We start from the raw sequence: 18,291 nt of genomic DNA, 5'->3' as shown, positions 1-18,291 counted from the left end.
TACAGCACAGTGAGTATCTGTAGCTCTATATACAGCACAGTGAGTATCTGTAGTCCTATATACAGCACAGTGAGTATCTGTAGCCCTATATACAGGCACAGTGAGTATCTGTAGTCCTATATACAGGCACAGTGAGTATCTGTAGCTCTATATACAGCACAGTGAGTATCTGTAGTCCTATATACAGCACAGTGAGTATCTTTAGCCCTATATACAGCACAGTGAGTATCTGTAGCCCTATATACAGGCACAGTGAGTATCTGTAGCCCTATATACAGCACAGTGAGTATCTGTAGCCCTATATACAGGCACAGTGAGTATCTGTAGCCCTATATACAGGCACAGTGAGTATCTGTAGCTCTATATACAGGCACAGTGAGTATCTGTAGCTCTATATACAGCACAGTGAGTATCTGTAGTCCTATATACAGGCACAGTGAGTATCTGTAGCTCTATATACAGCACAGTGAGTATCTGTAGCTCTATATACAGGCACAGTGAGTATCTGTAGCTCTATATACAGGCACAGTGAGTATCTGTAGCTCTATATACAGCACAGTGAGTATCTGTAGTCCTATATACAGGCACAGTGAGTATCTGTAGATCTATATATAGGCACAGTGAGTATCTGTAGCTCTATATACAGCACAGTGAGTATCTATAGCCCTATATACAGCACAGTGAGTATCTGTAGCCCTATATACAGCACAGTGAGTATCTGTAGCTCTATATACAGCACAGTGAGTATCTGTAGCTCTATATACAGCACAGTGAGTATCTGTAGCCCTATATACAGCACAGTGAGTATCTGTAGCTCTATATACAGCACAGTGAGTATCTGTAGCTCTATATACAGCACAGTGAGTATCTGTAGCTCTATATACAGCACAGTGAGTATCTGTAGCTCTATATACAGCACAGTGAGTATCTGTAGCCCTATATACAGCACAGTGAGTATCTGTAGCCCTATATACAGCACAGTGAGTATCTGTAGCTCTATATACAGCACAGTGAGTATCTGTAGCTCTATATACAGCACAGTGAGTATCTGTAGCCCTATATACAGCACAGTGAGTATCTGTAGCTCTATATACAGCACAGTGAGTATCTGTAGCTCTATATACAGGCACAGTGAGTATCTGTAGCTCTATATACAGGCACAGTGAGTATCTGTAGCTCTATATACAGCACAGTGAGTATCTGTAGCTCTATATACAGCACAGTGAGTATCTGTAGCTCTATATACAGCACAGTGAGTATCTGTAGCTCTATATACAGCACAGTGAGTATCTGTAGCCCTATATACAGGCACAAAGAGTATCTGTAGCTCTATATACAGCACAGTGAGTATCTGTAGCCCTATATACAGCACAGTGAGTATCTGTAGCTCTATATACAGCACAGTGAGTATCTGTAGCTCTATATACAGGCACAGTGAGTATCTGTAGCTCTATATACAGGCACAGTGAGTATCTGTAGCCCTATATACAGGCACAGTGAGTATCTGTAGCTCTATATACAGGCACAGTGAGTATCTGTAGCTCTATATACAGCACAGTGAGTATCTGTAGCCCTATATACAGGCACAGTGAGTATCTGTAGCCCTATATACAGGCACAGTGAGTATCTGTAGCTCTATATACAGGCACAGTGAGTATCTGTAGCTCTATATACAGCACAGTGAGTATCTGAGCTCTATATACAGGCACAGTGAGTATCTGTAGCTCTATATACAGGCACAGTGAGTATCTGTAGCCCTATATACAGGCACAGTGAGTATCTGTAGCTCTATATACAGGCACAGTGAGTATCTGTAGCTCTATATACAGGCACAGTGAGTATCTGTAGCTCTATATACAGGCACAGTGAGTATCTGTAGCCCTATATACAGGCACAGTGAGTATCTGTAGCTCTATATACAGCACAGTGAGTATCTGTAGCCCTATATACAGGCACAGTGAGTATCTGTAGCTCTATATACAGGCACAGTGAGTATCTGTAGCTCTATATACAGCACAGTGAGTATCTGTAGCTCTATATACAGCACAGTGAGTATCTGTAGCCCTATATACAGCACAGTGAGTATCTGTAGTCCTATATACAGGCACAGTGAGTATCTGTAGCTCTATATACAGGCACAGTGAGTATCTGTAGCCCTATATACAGCACAGTGAGTATCTGTAGCCCTATATACAGGCACAGTGAGTATCTGTAGCCCTATATACAGGCACAGTGAGTATCTGTAGCTCTATATACAGGCACAGTGAGTATCTGTAGCTCTATATACAGGCACAGTGAGTATCTGTAGCTCTATATACAGCACAGTGAGTATCTGTAGCCCTATATACAGGCACAGTGAGTATCTGTAGCCCTATATACAGCACAGTGAGTATCTGTAGCCCTATATACAGGCACAGTGAGTATCTGTAGCCCTATATACAGTACAGTGAGTATCTGTAGCTCTATATACAGCACAGTGAGTATCTGTAGCTCTATATACAGCACAGTGAGTATCTGTAGCCCTATATACAGGCACAGTGAGTATCTGTAGCCCTATATACAGGCACAGTGAGTATCTGTAGCTCTATATACAGGCACAGTGAGTATCTGTAGCTCTATATACAGCACAGTGAGTATCTGTAGCTCTATATACAGGCACAGTGAGTATCTGTAGCTCTATATACAGCACAGTGAGTATCTGTAGCTCTATATACAGCACAGTGAGTATCTGTAGCTCTATATACAGCACAGTGAGTATCTGTAGCTCTATATACAGCACAGTGAGTATCTGTAGCCCTATATACAGGCACAGTGAGTATCTGTAGCTCTATATACAGGCACAGTGAGTATCTGTAGCCCTATATACAGCACAGTGAGTATTTGTAGTCCTATATACAGCACAGTGAGTATCTGTAGCTCTATATACAGCACAGTGAGTATCTGTAGCTCTATATACAGCACAGTGAGTATCTGTAGCCCTATATACAGCACAGTGAGTATCTGTAGCTCTATATACAGCACAGTGAGTATCTGTAGCTCTATATACAGCACAGTGAGTATCTGTAGCCCTATATACAGGCACAGTGAGTATCTGTAGCTCTATATACAGGCACAGTGAGTATCTGTAGCCCTATATACAGCACAGTGAGTATTTGTAGTCCTATATACAGCACAGTGAGTATCTGTAGCTCTATATACAGCACAGTGAGTATCTGTAGCTCTATATACAGCACAGTGAGTATCTGTAGCTCTATATACAGCACAGTGAGTATCTGTAGCTCTATATACAGCACAGTGAGTATCTGTAGCTCTATATACAGCACAGTGAGTATCTGTAGCTCTATATACAGACACAGTGAGTATCTGTAGCCCTATATACAGCACAGTGAGTATCTGTAGCTCTATATACAGGCACAGTGAGTATCTGTAGCTCTATATACAGCACAGTGAGTATCTGTAGCTCTATATACAGCACAGTGAGTATCTGTAGCTCTATATACAGGCACAGTGAGTATCTGTAGCTCTATATACAGCACAGTGAGTATCTGTAGCTCTATATACAGCACAGTGAGTATCTGTAGCTCTATATACAGCACAGTGAGTATCTGTAGCCCTATATACAGGCACAGTGAGTATCTGTAGCTCTATATACAGGCACAGTGAGTATCTGTAGCCCTATATACAGCACAGTGAGTATTTGTAGTCCTATATACAGGCACAGTGAGTATCTGTAGCTCTATATACAGCACAGTGAGTATCTGTAGCTCTATATACAGCACAGTGAGTATCTGTAGCTCTATATACAGCACAGTGAGTATGTGTAGCTCTATATACAGCACAGTGTGTATCTGTAGCTCTATATACAGGCACAGTGAGTATCTGTAGCTCTATATACAGGCACAGTGAGTATCTGTAGTCCTTTATACAGCACAGTGAGTATCTGTAGCTCTATATACAGCACAGTGAGTATCTGTAGCTCTATATACAGGCACAGTGAGTATCTGTAGCCCTATATACAGCACAGTGCGTATCTGTAGCCCTATATACAGGCACAGTGAGTATCTGTAGCTCTATATACAGCACAGTGAGTATCTGTAGCCCTATATACAGCACAGTGAGTATCTGTAGTCCTATATACAGGCACAGTGAGTATCTGTAGCTCTATATACAACACAGTGAGTATCTGTAGTCCTATATACAGGCACAGTGAGTATCTGTAGCTCTATATACAGCACAGTGAGTATCTGTAGCCCTATATACAGCACAGTGAGTATCTGTAGTCCTATATACAGGCACAGTGAGTATCTGTAGCTCTATATACAGGCACAGTGAGTATCTGTAGTCCTATATACAGCACAGTGAGTATCTGTAGCCCTATATACAGGCACAGTGAGTATCTGTAGCCCTATATACAGGCACAGTGAGTATCTGTAGCCCTATATACAGCACAGTGAGTATCTGTAGCTCTATATACAGGCACAGTGAGTATCTGTAGCTCTATATACAGGCACAGTGAGTATCTGTAGTCCTATATACAGCACAGTGAGTATCTGTAGCTCTATATACAGCACAGTGAGTATCTGTAGCCCTATATACAGCACAGTGAGTATCTGTAGCTCTATATACAGGCACAGTGAGTATCTGTAGTCCTATATACAGCACAGTGAGTATCTGTAGCTCTATATACAGGCACAGTGAGTATCTGTAGCTCTATATACAGCACAGTGAGTATCTGTAGCTCTATATACAGGCACAGTGAGTATCTGTAGCTCTATATACAGCACAGTGAGTATCTGTAGCTCTATATACAGGCACAGTGAGTATCTGTAGCCCTATATACAGCACAGTGAGTATCTGTAGCTCTATATACAGGCACAGTGAGTATCTGTAGCTCTATATACAGGCACAGTGAGTATCTGTAGCCCTATATACAGGCACAGTGAGTATCTGTAGCCCTATATACAGCACAGTGAGTATCTGTAGCCCTATATACAGCACAGTGAGTATCTGTAGCTCTATATACAGCACAGTGAGTATCTGTAGCTCTATATACAGCACAGTGAGTATCTGTAGCTCTATATACAGGCACAGTGAGTATCTGTAGCTCTATATACAGGCACAGTGAGTATCTGTAGCTCTATATACAGCACAGTGAGTATCTGTAGTCCTATATACAGCACAGTGAGTATCTGTAGCTCTATATACAGCACAGTCAGTATCTGTAGCTCTATATACAGCACAGTCAGTATCTGTAGCTCTATATACAGCACAGTGAGTATCTGTAGCTCTATATACAGCACAGTGAGTATCTGTACCCTATATACAGGCACAGTGAGTATCTGTAGCTCTATATACAGCACAGTGAGTATCTGTAGCTCTATATACAGCACAGTGAGTATCTGTAGCCCTATATACAGCACAGTGAGTATCTGTAGCTCTATATACAGCACAGTGAGTATCTGTAGCCCTATACACAGCACAGTGAGTATCTGTAGCTCTATATACAGGCACAGTGAGTATCTGTAGCCCTATATACAGGCACAGTGAGTATCTGTAGCCCTATATACAGCACAGTGAGTATCTGTAGCTCTATATACAGCACAGTGAGTATCTGTAGCCCTATATACAGCACAGTGAGTATCTGTAGCTCTATATACAGCACAGTGAGTATCTGTAGCTCTATATACAGCACAGTGAGTATCTGTAGCCCTATATACAGCACAGTGAGTATCTGTAGCTCTATATACAGGCACAGTGAGTATCTGTAGCCCTATATACAGCACAGTGAGTATCTGTAGCTCTATATACAGCACAGTGAGTATCTGTAGCTCTATATACAGCACAGTGAGTATCTGTAGCTCTATATACAGCACAGTGAGTATCTGTAGCTCTATATACAGGCACAGTGAGTATCTGTAGCCCTATATACAGCACAGTGAGTATCTGTAGCTCTATATACAGGCACAGTGAGTATCTGTAGCTCTATATACAGCACAGTGAGTATCTGTAGCTCTATATACAGCACAGTGAGTATCTGTAGCCCTATACACAGCACAGTGAGTATCTGTAGCTCTATATACAGGCACAGTGAGTATCTGTAGCCCTATATACAGGCACAGTGAGTATCTGTAGCCCTATATACAGCACAGTGAGTATCTGTAGCTCTATATACAGCACAGTGAGTATCTGTAGCCCTATATACAGCACAGTGAGTATCTGTAGCTCTATATACAGCACAGTGAGTTTCTGTAGCTCTATATACAGGCACAGTGAGTATCTGTAGCTCTATATACAGGCACAGTGAGTATCTGTAGCTCTATATACAGCACAGTGAGTATCTGTAGCCCTATATACAGGCACAGTGAGTATCTGTAGCTCTATATACAGGCACAGTGAGTATCTGTAGTAGAGATGAGCGTTGTTCTACTCGAACTGTTCGCCAATCTCAAATTCGAGCTGTTTTGGGCGGTGTTCGAGTTGTTCGACGAACCCGAACGATTTGCAAAAAATTCGGCTGTTCGAGGTTATGTTCGATAACTGTTCGTGCACCAAAAGCGTGTCCTGCATGTCTGGCGCTATTTAGAGCACCAATCATGCAGGGATTGTCTGCCACTCACTGTAATGTCACAGCCATGGTGGTTGTGGCATTACAGTGATTGCCCAAATCGATGGGAACAGTGCCAACAGTGAAACATGAAAAGCCGGCAATTCAGCAGCGGCATACACCTGTACCCGACAATTTAGAACCGAAAGAATAGAGCTTCACACATAGATTAGATAGATATAAACATGTCAGCCACATATATACGAAGTACAGTGAAAGTGTTGCTTACTGTACTTGTCATTTAGCGTAAAGGATTTATCAAAAAAAATAATAGTGTTTTCGTGCACCGTCTCTTTAAAAAAGCCGGCCGGCAATTCAGCAGCGGTACCCGACAATTTATAACAGACAGAATAGAGCTTCACACATAGATTAGATAGATAGAAACATGTCAGTCACATATATATGAAGTACAGTGATAGTGTTGGTTACTGTACTTGTCATTTAGTATTAAAATAAAGGATTTATTATTAAAAAAATTGGCGTGGGGTTCCCCTTAATTTTAGGCTCTAGCGGAGGTTAAGCAGACGGCTGGGGCAGATGTTTGAAGCCTGGGAAGGGGGTAATACCCACGGAGCTTCCCAGGCTACTAATATCAGCCCCCTACTGAATACATAGCCTTTACTAGCTATTAAAATGGGGGACCCCCCCAAAAAAATGACGTGGGGTCCCCCCTAATTTAATAGCTAGCAAAGGCTAGGCAGACAGCTGGGGGCTGATATTAATAGCCCAGGAAGGGTGCCATGAATATTGGCCCCCTCCCAGGCTAGAAACACCAGCCGTCAGCCGCCCCAGAAATGGCGCATTCATAGGATGCGCCAATTCTGGCACTTAGCCTCGCTCTTCCACGCTGCCCTGGTGCGGTGGCAGGGGGTAATAGGGTTGGGGTTGATGTCAGCTTATAATGCCAGCTGACATCAAGCCCAGGTTAGTAATGGAGAGGCGTCTATAAGACACCCCCATTACTAACCCCATAGTCAAAGTTAAAAAAAACACAAACACCCAGAATAAAGTCCTTTAATTGAAATAAAGACACAATCCTTTATTGTTCTAAATTAAACCATACTTACCATCACGCCCATTCCAGCTGAAGCCAACGATCTCCTGCAATAAAAGAAAAATAATAAAGCAACATCATCCTTACCTTTCCATGGTTCCCACGACAGCTTCAGCTCTGCTACATCGAGATGACAGGCTGGACCGCAGCAGAACGCTGCCATCCAGCCTGTCATCCCGCAGACACTGAGAAGCGCAGGCTTGCTTGCGCTGCTCAGCGTCTCTCTGTGACGACATCCAGATGAGCCGAGTTCATGTCCAATGAACTCGGCTCACCTCATGCACGTCACTGACAGCGTGGGAAAATTCTCACGCTGAAGCGGTGAGTGCAGGAGAATTCTCCTACGCTGTCAGTGACGTGCATAAGGTGAGCTCATGTCCAATGAACTCAGCTCACCTCCTGCACGTCACTGACAGCGTGGGAGAATTCTCCTGCACTCAGCGCTTCAGTGTGAGAATTCTCCCACGCTGAAGCGCTGAGTGCAGGAGAATTTTCCCACGCTGTCAGTGACGTGCATGAGGTGAGCCGAGTTCATTGGACATTAACTCGGCTCATCTGGATGCCCTCACAGAGAGACACTGTGGAGCGCAAGCAAGCCTGCGCTTCTCAGTGTCTGTGGGATGACAGGCTGGATGGCAGCGTTCTGCTGCGGTCCAGCCTGTCATCTCGATGTAGCAGAGCTGAAGCTGTCCTGGGAACCATGGAAAGGTAAGGATGAGGTTGCTTTATTATTTTACTTTTATTGCAGGAGATCGTTGGCTTCAGCTGGAATGGGCGTGACGGTAAGTATGGTTTAATTTAGAACAATAAAGAATTGTGTCTTTATTTCAATTAAAGGACTTTTTTCTGGGTGTTTGTGTTTTTTTTAAATACTTTACTAGAAATTCATGGCGGTCATGTCTAATATTGGCGTGACCCCATGAATTTCGGGCTTAGGGCCAGCTGATAATGCCAAGCTGGCCCTAACCCCTTTATTACCCAGTGAGCCACCGCACCAGGGCCCTGGATGAGTTGGGTACAGCGCCAGAAGATGGCGCTTCTATGAACGCGCCATTTTCCGGGGTGGCTGCGGACTGCAATTTGCAGCGGGGGTGGCCCAGAAAGCTTGGGTCTCCCTGCGCTGCGGATTCCAGCCCCCAGCTGCCTAGTTGTACCTGGCTGGGCACAAAAATAGGGCGAAGCCCCACGTCAATTTTCTTTAAATTATTTCATGAATTTCCTGAAATAATTTAAAAAAATTGACGTAGGGCTTCGCACTATATTAGTGTCCAGCCAGGTACAGCAGGCAGGAACGGGCTGCCCCCATCCACCAGCTGCCTATTTGTACCTGGCCGGACACAACAATATAGGGAAGCCCTTTTTTTCTTAATTATTTCATGAATTTCATGAAATAATTAAAAAAAAAAAATACGTGAGGCTTCGCCCTATTTTTGTGTCCAGCCAGGTACAACTAGGCAGCTGGGGGCTGGAATCTGCAGCGCAGGGAGGCCCAAGCTTTCTGGGCCCCCCCCCGCTACAAATTGCAGTCCGCAGCCACCCCGGAAAATGGCGCGTTCATAGAAGCGCCATCTTCTGGCGCTGTACCCAACTCATCCAGGGCCCTGGTGCGGTGGCTCACTGGGTAATAAAGGGGTTAGGGCCAGCTTGGTATTATCAGCTGGCCCCAAGCCCAAAATTCATGGGGTCACGCCAGTATTAGACATGACCGCCATGAATTTCTAGTAAAGTATTTAAAAAAAACACAACACCCAGAAAAAAGTCCTTTAATTGAAATAAAGACACAATTCTTTATTGTTCTAAATTAAACCATACTTACCATCACACCCATTCCAGCTGAAGCCAACGATCTCCTGCAATAAAAGAAAAATAATAAAGCAACATCATCCTTACCTTTCCATGGTTCCCACGACAGCTTCAGCTCTGCTACATCGAGATGACTGGCTGGACCGCAGCAGAACGCTGCCATCCAGCCTGTCATCCCGCAGACACTGAGAAGCGCAGGCATGCTTGCGCTCCTCACTGTCTCGCTGTGACGGCATCCAGATGAGCCGAGGTCATGTCCAATGAACTCAGCTCACCTCATGCACGTCACTGACAGCGTGGGAAAATTCTCACGCTGAAGTGCTGAGTGCAGGAGAATTCTCCCACGCTGTCAGTGACGTGCAGGAGGTGAGCTGAGTTCATTAGACATGAGCTCACCTTATGCACGTCACTGACAGCGTGGGAAAATTCTCCTGCAATCAGCGCTTCAGCGTGAGAATTTTCCCACGCTGTCAGTGACGTGCATGAGGTGAGCCGAGTTCATTGGACATGAACTCGGCTCATCTGGATGTCGTCACAGAGAGACGCTGAGCAGCGCAAGCAAGCCTGCTCTTCTCAGTGTCTGCGGGATGACAGGCTGGATGGCAGCTTTCTGCTGCGGTCCAGCCTGTCATCTCGATGTAGCAGAGCTGAAGCTGTCGTGGGAACCATGGAAAGGTAAGGATGAGGTTGCTTTATTATTTTTCTTTTATTGCAGGAGATCGTTGGCTTCAGCTGGAATGGGCGTGATGGTAAGTATGGTTTAATTTAGAACAATAAAGAATTGTGTCTTTATTTCAATTAAAGGACTTTATTCTGGGTGTTTGTGTTTTTTTTAACTTTGACTATGGGGTTAGTAATGGGGGTGTCTTATAGACGCCTCTCCATTACTAACCTGGGCTTGATGTCAGCTGGCATTATAAGCTGACATCAACCCCAACCCTATTACCCCACTGCCACCGCTACAGGGCAGCGTGGAAGAACGAGGCTAAGTGCCAGAATTGGCGCATCCTATGAATGCGCCATTTCTGGGGCGGCTGACGGCTGGTGTTTCTAGCCTGGGAGGGGGCCAATATTCATGGCTCCCTTCCTGGGCTATTAATATCAGCCCCCAGCTGTCTGCCTAGCCTTTGCTAGCTATTAAATTAGGGGGGACCCCACGTCATTTTTTTTGGGGGGTCCCCCATTTTAATAGCTAGTAAAGGCTAGGTATTCAGCTGGGGGCTGATATTAGTAGCCTGGGAAGCTCCGTGGGTATTACCCCCTTCCCAGGCTTCAAACATCTGCCCCAGCCGTCTGCTTAACCTCCGCTAGAGCCTAAAATTAAGGGGAACCCCACGCCAATTTTTTTAATAATAAATCCTTTATTTTAATACTAAATGACAAGTACAGTAACCAACACTATCACTGTACTTCATATATATGTGACTGACATGTTTCTATCTATCTAATCTATGTGTGATGCTCTATCTTTCTGTTCTAAATTGTCGGGTACCGCTGCTGAATTGCCGGCCGGCTTTTTTAAAGAGAGTGCATGAAAACACTATTATTTTTTTAAATAAATCCTTTACACTAAATGACAAGTACAGTAAGCAACACTATCACTGTACTTATTATATATGTGACTGACATGTTTCTATCTATCTAATCTATGTGTGAAGCTCTATTCTTTCTGTTCTAAATTTTCGGGTACAGATGCTGAATTGCCGGCCGGCTTTTTTAAAGAGACGGTGCATGAAAACACTAATATTTTTTTTAATAAATCCTTTACACTAAATGACAAGTGCAGTAACCAACACTGTCACTGTGCTTCTTATATGTGTGACTGACATGTTTCTATCTGTCTAATCTATGTGTGATTCTCTATTCCTTCTTGTCTAAATTGTCGGGTACCGGTGTATGCCGCTGCTGAATTTGCCGGCCGGCTTTTTTAAAGAGAGTGTCTTCTGAGCAGTTTGTCAGCTTTTGGACACCTTTGCAGGTGTTTTCTATGTGTTTCTATGTGTTTTTGTTTGCCTGCCATTGGTTTTAACGGTGTTCGACGGTGTTCTAAGGTGTTCGACGAACCGAACCGAACCCGAACACTATGGGGGTGGCTCAACACTAATCTGTAGCCCTATATACAGGCACAGTGAGTATCTGTAGCTCTATATACAGCACAGTGAGTATCTGTAGCTCTATATACAGGCACAGTGAGTATCTGTAGCTCTATATACAGCACAGTGAGTATCTGTAGCCCTATATACAGGCACAGTGAGTATCTGTAGCTCTATATACAGCACAGTGAGTATCTGTAGCCCTATATACAGGCACAGTGAGTATCTGTAGCCCTATATACAGGCACAGTGAGTATCTGTAGCCCTATATACAGCACAGTGAGTATCTGTAGCCCTATATACAGCACAGTGAGTATCTGTAGCTCTATATACAGGCACAGTGAGTATCTGTAGCTCTATATACAGCACAGTGAGTATCTGTAGCCCTATATACAGGCACAGTGAGTATCTGTAGCTCTATATACAGGCACAGTGAGTATCTGTAGCTCTATATACAGCACAGTGAGTATCTGTAGCCCTATATACAGCACAGTGAGTATCTGTAGCTCTATATACAGCACAGTGAGTGTCTGTAGCTCTATATACAGCACAGTGAGTATCTGTAGCCCTATATACAGCACAGTGAGTATCTGTAGCTCTATATACAGGCACAGTGAGTATCTGTAGCCCTATATACAGCACAGTGAGTATCTGTAGCTCTATATACAGCACAGTGAGTATCTGTAGCTCTATATACAGCACAGTGAGTATCTGTAGCTCTATATACAGCACAGTGAGTATCTGTAGTCCTATATACAGCACAGTGAGTATCTGTAGCTCTATATACAGGCACAGTGAGTATCTGTAGCTCTATATACAGGCACAGTGAGTATCTGTAGCTCTATATACAGCACAGTGAGTATCTGTAGCTCTATATACAGGCACAGTGAGTATCTGTAGCTCTATATACAGCACAGTGAGTATCTGTAGCTCTATATACAGCACAGTGAGTATCTGTAGCTCTATATACAGGCACAGTGAGTATCTGTAGCTCTATATACAGCACAGTGAGTATCTGTAGCCCTATATACAGCACAGTGAGTATCTGTAGCCCTATATACAGGCACAGTGAGTATCTGTAGCTCTATATACAGCACAGTGAGTATCTGTAGTCCTATATACAGCACAGTGAGTATCTGTAGCTCTATATACAGGCACAGTGAGTATCTGTAGCCCTATATACAGCACAGTGAGTATCTGTAGCTCTATATACAGCACAGTGAGTATCTGTAGCTCTATATACAGGCACAGTGAGTATCTGTAGCTCTATATACAGGCACAGTGAGTATCTGTAGCTCTATATACAGCACAGTGAGTATCTGTAGCTCTATATACAGCACAGTGAGTATCTGTAGCTCTATATACAGCACAGTGAGTATCTGTAGCTCTATATACAGCACAGTGAGTATCTGTAGCTCTATATACAGGCACAGTGAGTATCTGTAGCCCTATATACAGCACAGTGAGTATCTGTAGCCCTATATACAGGCACAGTGAGTATCTGTAGCTCTATATACAGCACAGTGAGTATCTGTAGTCCTATATACAGGCACAGTGAGTATCTGTAGCTCTATATACAGCACAGTGAGTATCTGTAGTCCTATATACAGGCACAGTGAGTATCTGTAGCTCTATATACAGCACAGTGAGTATCTGTAGTCCTATATACAGGCACAGTGAGTATCTGTAGCCCTATATACAGGCACAGTGAGTATCTGTAGCTCTATATACAGCACAGTGAGTATCTGTAGCTCTATATACAGCACAGTGAGTATCTGTAGCTCTATATACAGGCACAGTGAGTATCTGTAGCTCTATATACAGCACAGTGAGTATCTGTAGCTCTATATACAGCACAGTGAGTATCTGTAGCTCTATATACAGCACAGTGAGTATCTGTAGCTCTATATACAGCACACTGAGTATCTGTAGTCCTATATACAGGCACAGTGAGTATCTGTAGCTCTATATACAGGCACAGTGAGTATCTGTAGTCCTATATACAGGCACAGTGAGTATCTGTAGCCCTATATACAGGCACAGTGAGTATCTGTAGCTCTATATACAGCACAGTGAGTATCTGTAGCTCTATATACAACACAGTGAGTATCTGTAGCCCTATATACAGCACAGTGAGTATCTGTAGCTCTATATACAGGCACAGTGAGTATCTGTAGCTCTATATACAGCACAGTGAGTATCTGTAGCTCTATATACAGGCACAGTGAGTATCTGTAGTCCTATATACAGCACAGTGAGTATCTGTAGCTCTATATACAGCACAGTGAGTATCTGTAGCTCTATATACAGCACATTGAGTATCTGTAGCCCTATATACAGCACAGTGAGTATCTGTAGCTCTATATACAGCACAGTGAGTATCTGTAGCTCTATATACAGCACAGTGAGTATCTGTAGCTCTATATACAGCACAGTGAGTATCTGTAGCTCTATATACAGCACAGTGAGTATCTGTAGCCCTATATACAGCACAGTGAGTATCTGTAGCTCTATATACAGCACAGTGAGTATCTGTAGCCCTATATACAGCACAGTGAGTATCTGTAGTCCTATATACAGCACAGTGAGTATCTGTAGCTCTATATACAGCACAGTGAGTATCTGTAGCTCTATATACAGCACATTGAGTATCTGTAGCCCTATATACAGCACAGTGAGTATCTGTAGCTCTATATACAGCACAGTGAGTATCTGTAGCTCTATATACAGCACAGTGAGTATCTGTAGCTCTATATACAGCACAGTGAGTATCTGTAGCTCTATATACAGCACAGTGAGTATCTGTAGCCCTATATACAGCACAGTGAGTATCTGTAGCTCTATATACAGCACAGTGAGTATCTGTAGCTCTATATACAGCACAGTGAGTATCTGTAGCCCTATATACAGCACAGTGAGTATCTGTAGCCCTATATACAGCACAGTGAGTATCTGTAGCTCTATATACAGCACAGTGAGTATCTGTAGCCCTATATACAGCACAGTGAGTATCTGTAGCTCTATATACAGCACAGTGAGTATCTGTAGTCCTATATACAGCACAGTGAGTATCTGTAGCCCTATATACAGCACAGTGAGTATCTGTAGCCCTATATACAGCACAATGAGTATCTGTAGCCCTATATACAGCACAGTGAGTATCTGTAGCTCTATATACAGCACAGTGAGTATCTTTAGCTCTATATACAGCACAGTGAGTATCTGTAGCTCTATATACAGGCACAGTGAGTATCTGTAGCTCTATATACAGCACAGTGAGTATCTGTAGCCCTATATACAGCACAGTGAGTATCTGTAGCTCTATATACAGGCACAATGAGTATCTGTAGCTCTATATACAGCACAGTGAGTATCTATAGCTCTATATACAGCACAGTGAGTATCTGTAGCTCTATATACAGCACAGTGAGTATCTATAGCTCTATATACAGCACAGTGAGTATCTATAGCTCTATATACAGGCCACTGACTGATTACAGGATTGTAGACCCCCGTGATGATAATTACTGGACACAACTTTATTGAACATGTCCCTTTTGTCACATTATTTTCAGGGGTCCCATCATTTCTGTCCAGGCCGATTTCATAAGTTTAGTTGTTTTTTTCAAATTCTGTGGAAGCAGAAAAGCAATGTCTGACCTTCATCTGTTCATTTTCATAGATTTTTAATTTATTACTACTTTTGTCAGATTCAAGTTATTTCTGTGACCATTGTGGGGTTTTCTTTCATTAAACGAGGGGTAACAACAATTTTGACCACGTGTATATGTCACATGTCAACTGCAATAGTACAATGATAAAAAAAAGTAATATCCAAAATACAAAAATAACAACCAGATCATAAACTTCTTTTTCGGTTCCCTGCAGGTGGCTGGTATTGTTGGGCGAGCGGACGTCATGTCATGTGTACTTTTCTTATTGGCATTTCTTTGTTATATAAGGTACAATATCCTCTTTTACAATAATGAACTAGACAAATAGTGCTAATTGTAAAGTGCTGCGGAATATGTCAGAGCTATAGAAATAAAATCATTATTATTTATAGGTGGATTCTATATATCTAAAAGAATATATCTGTACTAAAACTGCTATGTACAAGACTAAAGTGTTATAATACTGCTCCTGTGTACAAGAATATAACTACTATAATACTGTCCCCTATGTACAAGAATATAACTACTATAATACTGCCCCTATGTACAAGAATATAACTACTATAATACTGCCCCTATGTGCAAGAATATAACTACTATAATACTGCTCCTATGTACAAGAATATAACTACTATAATACTGCCCCTATGTACAAGAATATAACTACTATAATACTGCCCCTATGTACAAGAATATAACTACTATAATACTGCTCCTATGTACAAGAATATAACTACTATAATACTGTTCCTATGTACAAGAATATAATTACTATAATACAGCCCCCTATGTACAAGAATATAACTACTATAATACTGCCCCTATGTACAAGAATATAACTACTATAATACTGCCCCCTATGTACAAGAATATAACTACTATAATACTGCCCCCTATGTACAAGAATCTAACTACTATAATACTGCCCCTATGTACAAGAATATAACTACTATAATACTGCTCCTATGTACAAGAATATAACTACTATAATACTGCTCCTATGTACAAGAATATAACTGCCATATTGGTATCTGTGTGTTATTTCAGGAGCGTAGAAGACAATCCTCCCCCCAATTGTTTCCCCGGCACTTTTTCTCCTCTCCTCCTGCTGCTCAGTTTGTTCCTGGGGACCTGCGCCATGTTGGTGAAGGAAACAGGTGTCACGGTGTTTGGGGTCTGTGTGGTGTACGATCTCCAAATCCTATGTCTGAGGAGGTTTCAAAGGTTTGTCAGAGAAGGTGTTTGGATATTTTTCTGGGGTCTGAGCCAGGGCCGGGACAAAATATTTTGGTACGCTAGGCAGATGAAGCCAATGGCGCCGCCATCCCCACCCCAAAGCAAAGAAATGTCTCAGAGACCAAGGTAATAGGACTCCTAATGAACATCCCCCCATCCCCTCAGATGGGTTAGGTAGGAAACTCTGATGACACCTTCCAGTAGAATTCTTTCCTTTTTCACATAAAAATGTTAGCAAAATTAAAAAAACTGGTGTACTGTAGGGATGTGACTTAAGAGGGAGTGCATTTTCAATGTTAGGTACAGAATCAATAATTTTTTGTGGACCATTTACACAATACAGGGGAAAAATAGTGATAGTCATCCACGACGTCCTACATTTTAAATATAGAACCAAAGGATAGTTATGGAAACTAATAATGCTTAAGCACAATCGGGGGCATTCGTTTTCAATTAAGGTGTCCAGCATTTGGCAAATACCCTAATGGAAAATAAACATGCCCCCATTATAAATAAAGGGAAACGTCTGATGTTTTTTGCATCCGTCATGTGACAAATACAGCTTGCACAAAACTGATGGTGGTTCTGGTGATGTATTCCGGTTCTGCTGTCATATTCATGTAATGATGGTTGTTCTGGTGCTGTATTCATGTAGGGATGATGATATTCATCACCAGAACCATAATCAATACATGAAAACGAAGCCACAATCATTATTAGTACATAATTAGAGCACCAGAGCCATCAATAGTACATGAATATGGCACCGGAAACATCATCAGCAAATAAATACATCACCAGAACCACCATCAGTACATGAATGTTACCTAAACCACCATCAGTACATGAATACTTCACTAGAACTTCCATCAGTACATGAATACGTCAACAGAACTACCATATGTACATGACCAGAATCAAGAGTACTTGAGTACAAGAACTAAGCTTAGTACAACAATCAATTGTAATATCAAGTCAGTCCCATAAACAATTGTATCACATGAACCTACAACTCCCAGTATGTCCTTAACAATGGTAATAAGATACTGGGAGTTGTTATTAACAGCCATCATCTGACTGCGGACCATACATGAACCACAGTATCGCTGAGACAAAGTCAGTATCACAAATAGACATTTACATCCAATTACCTTATAGATGACATCTTATAGTCGCCTTTTTCTTTTCATCTTCATCTTATCTAGATGACTCTTCACATCTACAGCTGTTCTCTGCAGAGTTCCCTCTTCTCCAGTCTTTTGCAGAACATCCCGACACAGTGCCCTTAAAAATAAGAGTGTTATTAAAATGCCCCCTGCATACATATATCTGTTCATATCATGACCTAATTATGCCTCCCATGGTATATGGCCTCCACACTGTCTACCATTATTAGCTATAACCGCAACACCATCCGCCCTTATGAACCACGGCCTATACCATAGCTGTCCCCTCTCTAATTCTCCATTACATTTTCTATATCTCCACACTGTCCCACCACCATGCTAACCCCTCTCCATATTGTGCCTCTATTTCACGCTCTCCCCTTTTCATATGCATGTGTCTCTTTTCACACTATGCCCACATGCTGCCCACCACGCTGCCCTCTTCAAACTGTAACCACGCCTCACACTGTCCCCCTACACAGTATGACGGTCACCACAGCCGCCCATACGGTATGATATCCACAACTACCCCCAAATATATAGTATGGTCACCACCACAGCCCCCCATAAATAGTATGATGTCCAAAATAGCCTCCATGTATACTATGATGATCCCCACAGCACCACATACAGTATTATGGACCACAAACAACACCCCAAA

The 18,291-nt window shown here is 42.5% G+C and overlaps 1 protein-coding gene across 1 annotated transcript in view; it reads left to right on the top strand.

The window, feature by feature from the left end:
* Nucleotides 1-18,291, top strand: part of TMTC1 (transmembrane O-mannosyltransferase targeting cadherins 1) — a 65,704-nt gene that overhangs the window by 10,980 nt on the left and 36,433 nt on the right. The window contains exons 4-5 of the mRNA XM_073650356.1: nucleotides 15,443-15,516; nucleotides 16,276-16,452. Coding sequence (XP_073506457.1) covers nucleotides 15,443-15,516; nucleotides 16,276-16,452 — 251 coding nt within the window. The remainder of the gene's footprint in view (nucleotides 1-15,442; nucleotides 15,517-16,275; nucleotides 16,453-18,291) is intronic.

The sequence above is a fragment of the Phyllobates terribilis genome, unplaced genomic scaffold (genome assembly GCF_046119375.1).
Source record: "Phyllobates terribilis strain yellow unplaced genomic scaffold, ASM4611937v1 Scaffold_10__3_contigs__length_209671492, whole genome shotgun sequence".
Lineage (NCBI taxonomy): Eukaryota > Metazoa > Chordata > Amphibia > Anura > Dendrobatidae > Phyllobates > Phyllobates terribilis.
The sequence above is the reverse complement of the archived record's forward strand: the minus strand, read 5'-3'. Positions and strand labels throughout refer to the sequence as shown.